The sequence below is a fragment of the Uloborus diversus genome, chromosome 2 (assembly GCF_026930045.1).
Source record: "Uloborus diversus isolate 005 chromosome 2, Udiv.v.3.1, whole genome shotgun sequence".
In the NCBI taxonomy this organism is placed as follows: Eukaryota; Metazoa; Arthropoda; class Arachnida; order Araneae; family Uloboridae; genus Uloborus; species Uloborus diversus.
In genome coordinates this window covers 56,030,192-56,042,353 of record NC_072732.1, presented here as the reverse complement: position 1 = coordinate 56,042,353, position 12,162 = coordinate 56,030,192, and the positions used below count along the sequence as shown (strand labels likewise).

The 12,162-nt window shown below is 32.9% G+C and overlaps 1 protein-coding gene across 1 annotated transcript in view; it reads left to right on the top strand.

Annotated features, from left to right (window-relative positions):
- Positions 1-12,162, top strand: part of LOC129235156 (myotubularin-related protein 13-like) — a 123,613-nt gene that overhangs the window by 13,831 nt on the left and 97,620 nt on the right. The window contains exons 4-10 of the mRNA XM_054868847.1: positions 1,758-1,860; positions 2,373-2,489; positions 3,680-3,812; positions 5,588-5,696; positions 7,839-7,952; positions 10,073-10,150; positions 10,335-10,448. Coding sequence (XP_054724822.1) covers positions 1,758-1,860; positions 2,373-2,489; positions 3,680-3,812; positions 5,588-5,696; positions 7,839-7,952; positions 10,073-10,150; positions 10,335-10,448 — 768 coding nt within the window. The remainder of the gene's footprint in view (positions 1-1,757; positions 1,861-2,372; positions 2,490-3,679; positions 3,813-5,587; positions 5,697-7,838; positions 7,953-10,072; positions 10,151-10,334; positions 10,449-12,162) is intronic.

The following is a 12,162-nucleotide window of genomic DNA, read 5'->3' as shown; positions in this document are numbered from 1 at the left end:
ACTTCGGCCCCAACCTCGGCCTAATATTTCTAGTGCAGAACCGCTAAAACCAACATCTCGGAAGAGTTTCTGAATCTATTTCCGCACTTCCGAAGAAAAAATTCAAAAGTCCCTTCGATTTCCGAATTGTGTCACCATTCAAAACGTCTTTCTTTAATCAATTTCTTAAATTAATGCTCTAAATTCTTTCTAAACAATAGATAAAGTTTGAAAAAAAAAAAAAATCTCTAATTTTATGAATGGTGTTAGTTTTAAACAACTCAGGAGTATAACTAGAGTAGAGTTCAGAAATATAGGGAGTGGGAGGAGGGGCACACAAGTGTTCTCGGAAATTCAAAATAGTCGTAAAAAATAGAGTTCAAAATAATCATAAACATTGAGCAAAAAAACCCTTCCGAAACTTGCACCCGAGTTTGCATTGACTTGCAGTGGCGGATTTAAAATACAGAGTGTTTTAAAATGAATAGCGGGGTTTTGCCATCTCATATTTGTTTCCATAGTCTCCAATTCGGCAATATATCACCAAATGACCGTCAGTCTGAGACGCTATCTTAGTTTTGCATTGAAATAAGTAATTAATAGCCACAAAAAATGAGTAAACAGGCTTTTCAGAACACCCGATCGAAAACAAAAAGGGAAGTGCACAACTGGAACGTACGCACACCCCACACGCAAAAACTTATCCTTCTACAGTTTACCATTTTGGAGTTATGACTTATGAGAGATACTACGTACATCCAGCAGCAAGAAACAACGCAATAATTAACTTGTTTGGTACCTGAATGCAGTATTAAAAACTCTTTCAGGGGTGACTCAAATAAAAATTCATACTGAAATTTAGTAAACAATTTTATATGAAAACAACCTTTACTTTGTATTAAAAGGTAAAACATCAAAGGTCTTTTTTTTTTTTTTTCAAAAACATCGGCCAATTCCATCGGCTTTTCGAAGTTTTTAAGGCCGATGGGCCGATGTTTCTTGCAATTTAGCATCGGCCGCCGATGCCGATGCCGATGGCTAAATTGTTGAACCATCGGCGCCGATGCATCGGCCAGGCCGATGTATCGGTCGAGTCCTACATCTTGTCAGATAAATGAAATTTTAATTTTCAAAAAAGTGAACCAATTCCCCAGTTCATTAGTTCCTGTAACTTTTTATGATGTGTTTGAGTATATATCACAAGATTAAAGTGTTCATGATGAGGATTTGAAGCCATGTAGGGAAACTATTCATAAAGATGATTGAATCAAGAAGTGGTGGCTGGTGGATCAGGGAATAAAGTTTATTATTGTGAAAAAGATAGGCAAAAACATCAAAGAACTGTTCACAATATTGGAAAACATTGTGAAAGAAGTTATATTACTTTTGAACCACATTGTTTAAGCAGTAAATTATTCCCTAAATCAGGGCTTTAAGGCAGAACTACATTACATGTAGTTTCATGTTAGTATATTGCATGTATATTGCACATATTTTTAGTTTCCATGGCAGTAATATTTATGAAAGGGAAGTAAAATGAAGAGACACATGAATAGGAAATTAAGCTCCACAAGTTTAGTTTTGTAAAATATTTTTTAAAATAAACTTTCTTTTTTTTATGTTTGGAGAATTAAAGAGTGTGATGAATTTATGCTCAAAAATTTTATAAAGTATTTCATTTGCTTAGAAATTAATTTTTATTGAAATTATTAGTGTCTTATAATTCATCTGAAATTTTTATTAGTAGTTTCATTGTCTTTATTTTCTCTGTGCTTCAGAATTGTTTAGGCATCATCTATACTGTGTACATAGATAACATTGCTGTACAGATGGAGACGCTGATTGGAAATATATTAGGTTCTGTTCAAGTGCCCCTTCCAGGTATGTTGTAGTACAGTTTTTTCAGTGTAATATTACTTACTTATGTAACACTTATAAATGAATGGTTCAAAATGTGTAATGCCTAAGGTTAAAGACATTTCATTCAAGTCGTATTTAATATATTTATTTTGAGGGATCAAAATTCAAGGCAGGTTGTCGAGATTGCTGCCAAAATTTCTCAGATCCACTCCTTGAAAATAATTAAGTTAGAGACTTTCATAAAAAGGAGAAATTGCTATTGGAAATTTAATGTTGATACTTAGTTTAGCATGAAGATAACCACGATTGTAAGGTTTTTGTACTGCACATAATTCCTAATAAATTAGCATGTACCATGTGTATAAAGTATTCAAATCAGAAGGAGTCTGTATCTTTTTTTGTCTACCCGTCAGCACTGAACCCTCATACTTTAATTTGTCTCCATATTAACTGTCTAATGAATGCTAATGGAAGCACAAATAATCCTATGGCACTACACAAAAGAAAAATTGCTATTGTTTGTATTTTCATAGGTGGACCACAAGTTAGATTTTCAATAGGAGCTGGAGATAGGCAAGCTCTTCAGCCGCCTTTAAGTGCTACTCTTCCTGTTACTGGCACTACTGTATTTCAATTATTTGAAGAACTGGGTAATTTTACTTTTATTGCTAGAACTTCAGCAAAATAATTAAATCTGCTTTTGATAAGTAAATTAATGATAGTTTCTCTCAGTCTGTTGCTGGTTATAATTTCCAATAAAATTTCCTTATACCTCAAACATGTTTTTTTTTTTCATTCAGCGAATAATTGCTACTTGTTACAAATATTTTTTAAAGGAATCTTCTGTCTTAAAATGTAAAAAAAAAAAAACAGTAAAAGGTGTGATAAAAAGTGGGTTTTATGATTGGTACTTCAAATTCTCTCAATATTTTGGCGATCAAAGTAAACATTTTTCTTTTTTGCCAAATTTTCTATTTCTTTATATTATTTGTATTTATACTAATAATAGACCTGAGCTTAGAAAATATCATATATTTTGATCACAACTAAAGCAAAAGAAAATAAAGCGATGTAAATAGGCACTAATTTGCAGGAAACTGTATATAAGTGACATCTAACAAAAGGCTTGAGTTTGATATCTTTGCATCCATAAGTTCACTTCATTTGCATTGAAAAGGCGTCTCCTTGTAACCCCGAAACATGTCTGTCGTTTCCTGCAAATTAGTGTCTATATTTATGTTTTATTTTCATTTTTCTTTTCAAGCACAATGATTCAATTCTCACAATTAATGAAATTTAAAAAAATGTTAATATTAATTCCTTTATTATTACATGAAATATATTTATAATTACTTGAATTACACAAAAATTTTGAATTATAGTAAAACTTAATGCAAATAAGCTCAATTAAAGCAATAATATGAATTAGTGCCGTCATTAGTGATTATTTATTGCTTTATTTTAAAAATTAAGAAAAAATGATAGCAATGTGAATTTAAAATACAAAGTCTTATGCATAAAATTTTTAGTTTCTAGTTTTCTCCTCAGAAATGGAACTTTATGGTTGGAGAATGAAAAAAATAAATCTTGTCAATAAATATTGTTATTTGTTTTCCCTTTTGTATAAAACAATAAAAAATACGAACAAAAAATCATTATAAATATCAGTTTACAAAAGAAAGCACAAAATTTTCTTGTCTTTTTCTTGACCTCTGCCATAGACCCACATCTCATTCTCTCTCTCTCTCTCTCTCTCTATATATATATATATATATATATATATATATATATATATTAAATATATACTTAAATTTACATTTACAATGGTTTATACTTTCAGGTATACACAATGTAGTAATGCTGTTTTGTGCAGCAATGACCGAGCATAAAATACTTTTCCATTCCAGTAGCTATTCTCGCCTTACAGATGCTTGCCACGCTGTCACTGCCTTGATGTATCCCTTCAAATATAGGTAATTTTTTTTTTGCTTCCCTTCTATTACTGCATGTTTATGTTGTTGCTTATCCCACTTGGTAGACAGAAACATCAGACCAAGACCAATCTATGAACCCGTGCGCTCTCAAACCCTCCAAAACAGCAATAGGACAGGAGTAGAGCAGAACCTCTTCACAACTGATGCAGGAGAAGATATGAGCAGGAGCGGCTTAACCCATATTGCATTTGGGCCATTCAGAAAAAACTTTGAGACCAGTCACATGTCTTTGTGTTTGAGTGTGTTCACTTTATTGCCAAGCTAGTGCCGTTTGATCTTCTCTGCTGTTTGCCCTAAGTAAAGCAGCACCGGGACAGGTTGCTTTGTACCCTTCATGTGTAGGGGCCCGTCTACAAGTGGAGCAGATGTTTTGCTTGACTCGGGTTGCAATTTCTGAAGAAGAAAGGCATTCTTTATGAGGAGAAACTCCTTGGCCCACCTCACGTGCCAGTCCACCAGTAACTTCATTTTCATATACATCCACATGTGACGGTATCCACTGAAAAGTTGTTTTCAGACGTTTACTCAAGTATTTAAGGTGTTGGATTATATTCAGAGTCGTTTTATCACCATGTCTCCACCACTTAGACAGATGCTGAATAGAGCTTCGGCTATCGCTCAAAATCCAAACATCTCTTCTAACGCTACTCTGTGACACAATAGTTCAAAGCCTCACATGTTTATGTAATTGCTATAGACTAAGTACAAATCTCTCTCGTTGCAAAGCATTCATTCATTTTATAAAGTGTCTAACTCAGGGGTCCCCATCTAGGGGTCAAGGGTCATGGTGCAGACTGTAGTATTAAAATTTTTAGGGTGGGGGGGGGGGGGAGGCTTAGTGGTATTTAGGGGTGTGTGCCCTTGCTCTTGGAAGGGGAGGCACACTTCTGATCTAGCTAGTGCTGTATCAAAGGGGAAAGTTGGAAGTTAACCTCTGTAAGAACCCTTAATTTCAAGCCATATTGCGAATTCTATCATTTTAGTACATGTACATGTAAGAACTTCTCCCCCCTCCCTCCTCCCTCCCCAAGAGAAAATTCTGGTTCTTATTATGGCCCCATCCAAAAGAAAGTTCCACCTGTACCAGTGTCTAGCTGATTTTGAGCCATTCCCCAGAAAAATGGTCATTTTGCTCTGCATGCAACAGTTCACATATTTTATTAAAAATAATAATTTTAAACTGTATTGAAACATATTTAGTGGCTTAGAAAATCACAACCGTATGTCTGATTTCTAAGAAAAACCTGTTTATTTTAAAAATTATTGCTTTTCAATGACACATGTGAGCAGAACAAAATGGCGACTTTTTTGTGGAATGGTCCTTTTATTTAAAAAAATATTGAAAGCTTTCTAACTAATTTGATTTATTTAAGACTTGTTGTGATGAAGTCATACACATATACACTAATTAGAAAATTTATAATACAGTATAATCTTGATTTAACGATTGTCAAGAGACAGGGAAAAGTTATTGCTAAATCAAGGAAATAGTTAAATCGAGAAGCTTAGCCATTCAATGCTGTCAAATCTGGACAGAGAAATGTATCATTAAATTGAGGAAATCATTAAATCGGGTATCGTTAAATCAAAGTTATACTATAATTTGCTTGTAAAGTTTGGTTTCATTCAGACACATTGATCAAGTTCTTATGTGTAAATGGCATCCAAGTATTTAAAAAATATTTCTTAAATTGTATTTTGTGTTAGATTTATTTAAAAATGACAAAATTTATTCATACAATTCAATTTTTCAGTCATGTATATATACCTTTGTTGCCGTCAGCTTTAATAGAAGTATTGAGCACACCAACTCCTTTCATTATGGGTGTTCATTCTTCATTAAAAGGTGAAGTTTTAGATTTGGTAAGTAAAGAGTTTGAAATTTCCTTACCTTGACAATTATTTTTTGTGTTTCAACTATTTATTTTTTCATGATAGAACACATTTTATTTATCAGAATTGTGCTCCCAAAAGCACTTTCTGGTAAAAATTGCTCTTGTGTGCACCAAAATGGAGGATTTCTACATGAACAGATATATCGCCCAAAGTATCATTATCATTGCAGATTTGCCAACTCTCTATTTCGGATGGACTCCCGTTTTTCTGCCGAAGCTTCCTCTTTACAAGTTGTTTCTCCCACATTATATTATTGATTTTCTCTATTGTTAAAAATTCAGTTTAATATTTAGATATTTGAGTGAAACTTTGGTAACGAAGTGTATTGCTTCACGATCATTTGTTGCAATATTTTACTACATGAGTTAATGTTGATAACTGGTACTTGCATCATGATTAAAATCACTGATTCAGATCATTGACATCTTGAATTTTTATAGCTAAACAAATGCTGTTTTTCTTGCTATGAATTAATAAATTATGAATTATGAATTAATTAGAACGCACTGTTCTAATTCACATGACATTGATCAGGGGTCTGCCCAGAAGAAATTTGGGTCCGTTAACGGAGCTTTCACAAAAATACGATCAATCAAAATGGATCCTTCACAAAATTCTGATCCACCAAAAAGGACATTTCACAAAATTCTAATTAAAAAAAAATGGATCTTTCACAAATTATTTATTGTAAAAGCAAATCGGAAATCAAAATAATGGCTAATTTTTCAAACGAAATGTCCGCATAAAATTTCTGTGATGCTTACAGCATATTATTTCTGTGATGATTACACATTGTGCAAGCAATAAATCACTAATGCTACCAAATATAGCGCTTGTTTTGTTTCCTTAAACAATTAACGAACTTAAGTTACTTGTTTTTATAGCTTGGCTTGTTTCTTTTATTACAGCAGAATCAAAACAGTCGGCAAAATGCTAAATAACAGTGTTAAACCTGTACAGGGAATTTATTGGAAAATATTCCTAACATTTTACCAGCCTGGCAATTTTTGCACCTTTATGGTGTGATGTTTTAACGTTATCTTGAGAAGAAATTATATTAGTTTTGAACTTTTGATGCTAACAGGGGTGCTAGTAAACCGGTAATAAACGGGAATTCTTATATTTTTTCCTCTGTCAATACCGGGAATCTGGTATTACCCGTTATGCTACATCTCCGCACCTCATTTTTTTCTTTTTTTTTTTTGCTCTGAATTTTTGGCGAATATGTCGGTGGTTATTTATAATATTTATCATGTAAACCTTTTAAAATGCAATTCTAATGTTTTTTTTACTTAACCTGTTTTATCTCAATTTATTTATTTTTCTCAAATTTGAGAAGAATATTATTTTTAAAGATTAATTAAATCCTCAGCTGTCCTATAAGTAGGACAGTGGGATAAAATGGGTTAAATAAACTCTTTTATTTGCAGTTTTTTACTTTTGATGCCTTTATTTTGAAAAAGGCGATCTCTTTGCATCCGGTATGATAATCGAACCTTACTCATTTTTCTTGCTAACTAAACTTTGTTAGAAAGCAAACAAATGAAAATTCTCTTTATTTTTATTGACATCATTAGTTTAAACGGGATTCTGTGTTCTGGTGTGAACGGAATTCTGTGTGGAGAGGTGACCATCTCCTGGAGAGCGATGACTCCCCAATGCTAAGAAAACTTTCTAAAAATTATAATCTCCCCAGAAAAGAGAAAAAATACTGCAAAACTCCCAACAAATTAATATTTCAATACCCTAGTTTGCATCATGATCCCCCCCCCCCCCCCAATGCATTTATAAATTTTAAAATTTTGTTTCTAAAAAATTATTTTTTTTTACACACACACACACACAAAAAAAATCTTTCACAAAAATTTTTGATTTTTCACAAAAACGGGCCCTGTGAAAACCCCTGGACAGACCCCTGTTGATGTTGCTTTGAACTTAGGAAATTTTTTGAATGTTCAAAATCATGTTTGTACGTGTTTCTCAACTATTGTCAGGTATGAATAATGAGCATGTAACTTTTAAAATATTGTGTTTACCTTTTCTGCTTGTTTCTACAGTTCAGAATAAATATGCAGAAATTGCTTAACTTAGCATGTTATTATTTTGCAGTTAGATGTGCTTGTTATTGATCTGGATGGTGGATCCCTTGTAGTTCCTGATTGCATTAACGTTTCAAAGCTTCCTGAACCTTTGAGTTCCCAACTATATTCTCATTTATGTGGGGTAAGCATTCATTTGGTTTACTGAAATTAATTCTCTAATAATGTTTTTCTATCTTACATCCAAAGTGTCTTATATACTAGGGGTCCCCACTCTCCCTAATGGCAAGGGCGCACCCCTCAATATCGTGGAGACCCCCTCCCCCTAAAGCTAGAGCCTTCCCAAAATGAGAAAAATACGTCTCAAAACAACCTCTCTAAAAATTTCAATGGCACAGTCTGCGCCATGACCACCTACTAGGTAGGCACCCCTATATATACCTAAAAAGTATCTAGGGTTTTGGTAAAAAAAAATGGGTCTGTTTACAAGCTTTTCACAAAATTACAAGCTTTTAAAAGATTAGTTTTCACAAAATTAAGCTTGAGAAATTCTTTAAGTTACCAACTCTAGAAATAATCTAAAAACAAAATCCAGCAAAACTCATTGCTAAAATATTTCTCTTTTGTAAGCATATTTTTTCAATTGTTACTGCACTAGTAACTTTTTTCTCTTTTGAATTTTACAAAACTCAATGGGTTAACCGTGGAATAAGTTTACCATTAAATTTCACAAAACTCAATAAGTGTTTTCACAAAAATAAAAAAAAAGGAGTTTTTGCAAAAATACCTGGAATGATATAAACCTCCTGGAATTCACCAGGAAAATGCTGGTCTATCAGAAACTTCATCCAAAAAAGAACAAAAAGTCTCAGTTTTTTGCAAAAATGGGAATGCCTTTAACTACGTTTTGAATTTGGAGGAATTTTCTGAGAGTTAAAAAAAAAAAAGAAAACTAGGTTTATTTTAAAAAAGTTGTCAGAAACATTACACATACTGTAACTTTGATTTAGCAATACCTGATTTGACGATTTCCTCAATTCAGTGATACCTCTCGCTGGTCCAGATTTGATAGCCTTGAATGTCTATGCTCCTTGATTTAATGATAACTTTTTCCAATCCCTTGACAATCGTTAAATCGAGGTTATACTGTAATTCAAATGTTCTAGTATAGTTCATTGGTATTACAATTGGTACCAGTTTTTGGTCACTCCACTTATATGGTCTGCTTTGTAAAACCCAGAAAATTTGAAACAAATCTCTGTTCTTATGCCTATATATACAATGCCTATACGGTCACAACCTCTTCCATGTTATCAATTGTGATCACTTTAAAAGTTGTGTTTAGCCCAATTTAGAAATGCTTTTGTATTCTTACTTGATGGCTTATCAAACTTTACTCTCAACTTGCAATTAAATGTTCCTCTAATGCTATCCAGATGGCTAAGTGAGCACTTAAACCACAGGAGATCTTTGTCTGTGGCTGCAGTGACTAGATAAAAGCTCTTGAGGAACAATGTAACCATGAACTGTACAAAAACTCAAATGCACAAGGCAACTCCCGACTCTTTTCAGGATCTCTTTTGTTAATTATTGTAAGTTTCAAAGTTTTTTTCTTGGCAGAAAAATTAAGAAGCTTTGCTCTTTTTCTTTCATGAGAAGTGTTACTTCTCCTTTTTATTGTATTTGATGTAGAAAAGAAATCTTAAAATGGAAAAATGTTGTTATTATAATTAGTGCAGTTGAAAACACTACTGCACATGCTTAGTTACATTAAATTAATTAACATTTCTTTTTGTCTTCTATTTGATATTTTTTACTCAAATACACGCAAACCCTGAAAATATAATCAGACCCTATTGTTTCTGTAATTATGATTCCCCTGAATTTTGTGCGTTATATGAATGTAAAAGTTTATTCAAATTGATTGAAAAGCAACCATATTTGGATTATTTTTTTATCAGTGATGGAGTAATGGTGCCAAAAAATGTGTTTTGTTTTCATTTTGATTTAAAATCATCTTCTTTTCCCCTATATCTAACGATTGAACATATTTCTTGCTTTTTCCTTTCTTCAATATTTAAAAAAAAAAAAAAATCTGGAAACTGCAACATCTTTTTATTAGATCAATCAACAAATCTGATACTAATTTATTGATTTTCAATATTTTTTTAACATTTTCCCTTTTTGCGTCTCTTCGCTTGTCTTGTTCGCCAAAAGTTTTGTTTCAAAAACATGTAATATGAGTCATACTTTTTTGTAAAATGATTTTCAATGGTATAATCTATCAATAATTTTTACTATCAGGTTTTACGCCCTGAGCTCAGAACTGCCGATGATGCATTTCCCCCTTCACAAGCCAAACCTTCGCAACCACACATGCTTGTAAGTTATAAATTCAGTAATGCCTTACAATAACTGAGTTAGTGATTTATTTATGTTAATCTTACCATAATGTCTGAGTGGAATAAATTTTATTATGTTTTCCTTTCTATATGTTTGGTTTTGATTATTAGACAATTGTTTTGTTTTCCTTAAAAATTTTATTAATATTCTTTTGATATTTTAGGATAAAGAAATTCGAGCTATTTTTCTTCGTGCATTTGCCCAGTTACTTCAAGGTTATCGTTCATGTCTTACAATCATTCGCATTCATCCTAAACCTTTTATTGCATTTCACAAGGTATCTAACTTGTTTTATGAATTTTAAAATTTGAAACATTCTATTAATTTTCTTGAATGATATAAAGCTGTATAAGATGTTTGCAAACATTGAAATTTTGTAAATTCCGCTGTCAAAGCATCAAGTTCTATTCTCAACGAACACTAACGATTTTCTTTTCACTAGCTGTTTAGTAGTATTTTCAAATTATGTGCTTCCTTTTAAATGTTAATGGATGTACTTACAATCTGAAGTGCATGATTTGCAAAGGTTATCTCAAATGGATGTTAGAAAAATGATGGTTTCCAACTTTTTTTTTCTTTTGGCCACCCCTATAATGCAGATGCCCGCTTTAAAGATATATAATTCATATTACTCCAAATATGAATGCATTTTCAGATGGCATAACCCTAAAATAACATTAACTTTATTTTAAGAATCTTTCAAACAATAAAATAGTTAAGAACAGGAATTGAAAAAAATGATCATGTAAAAAAAAGAAATCCATGAAATTCAGAGCAATTAATCATTTATTCTTGATTACTCCCTGAAAGATGCAAAATGTTCCTGGTGGGGCATGTACTCCATGATGGAAAACTTTGCCCTGCAGAATCTTTCCTCTACATTGGAAGAAGATTAAAATTGCAGTTCTGAAACAAATGGAGGTCTAGTCTCTGCCCATACGTAAATAGCATGCGTTAATCATGACGTCATCGCTCGGATGCTTCGTAACGAACCCTAGCAACTTACGCACTTACCGTACGTACAGTAATTGTCGTAGTCTCTGCCCAAAAATACCGGAAGTCCGTTAATATTCACTGGGATAACGAACGTACGGTAAGCATTAAACCACGCCTTTTTTTCCTGTCCCTATAAGCCAATGGAAAATTAGGATCGCTGGCATGAGAACGCTCAGGAGACGAGGCTAGCCTCAGTTGTTTTGTTTTGATTCTCTTTTGGACGTCTGCTCCCAATCACAGAAACATGGAAAAAATGTTCTTATTGTTACTTACACCACTCGGGTACCCAAATCAGAAAAAAAGGGACACAAAAGAAGAAACCTTTTGACCTAAGAACCATAATGATAATAAAAAAGAGCATTTTTGTTGGAGTTTTTACCATATTTTTGGAGCATTAAGTAACAAGTTCCTAAAAATTAAAATAAGAACTAGCAAAGAAAACAAAGCAATGGAAGGTTCTAATTAAATTCATTTCTAATATTTCTTCATTGATCTGTCAACATAATGAAATTACAAAATATTCCTAATGTAGTGAAATATCATTCTTTGAAACATTATTTTGAATAGTTTTGTACATTATCAAAATAGCTTTAACACTATAATATTTTTAAAGAATTTCACTCAAAATACTTTTGTGCCAGATCTCAAATGAAAAACAGGCACTTCTGGCCCCATGGACATATCCACCGGGGGGGGGGGGGGGGGGGGGGGGGGTGAGCAAGGGGGGGGGGCATTTGTCAATGAGTTTGAAAATGTATACATCTTCAGAGTCCGTTTAAAAAAAAATTATTGGTGTTGAGTGAATACTGCTGTCATTTTAAAATTACATTGCTTCTAAAATCTTGGCGGGAGGGGGGAGGGCTAACAGACCAGTCCCCAAATTGTCCAAATTATGGCCCTACCCAGGAGGACCCTGAACTTAAATCTTTGGGAGGGGAAAAAAGTCTCAAATATTTGCCGAATGGAATGCTACAAATGTTGTCGCTGAATGAGGA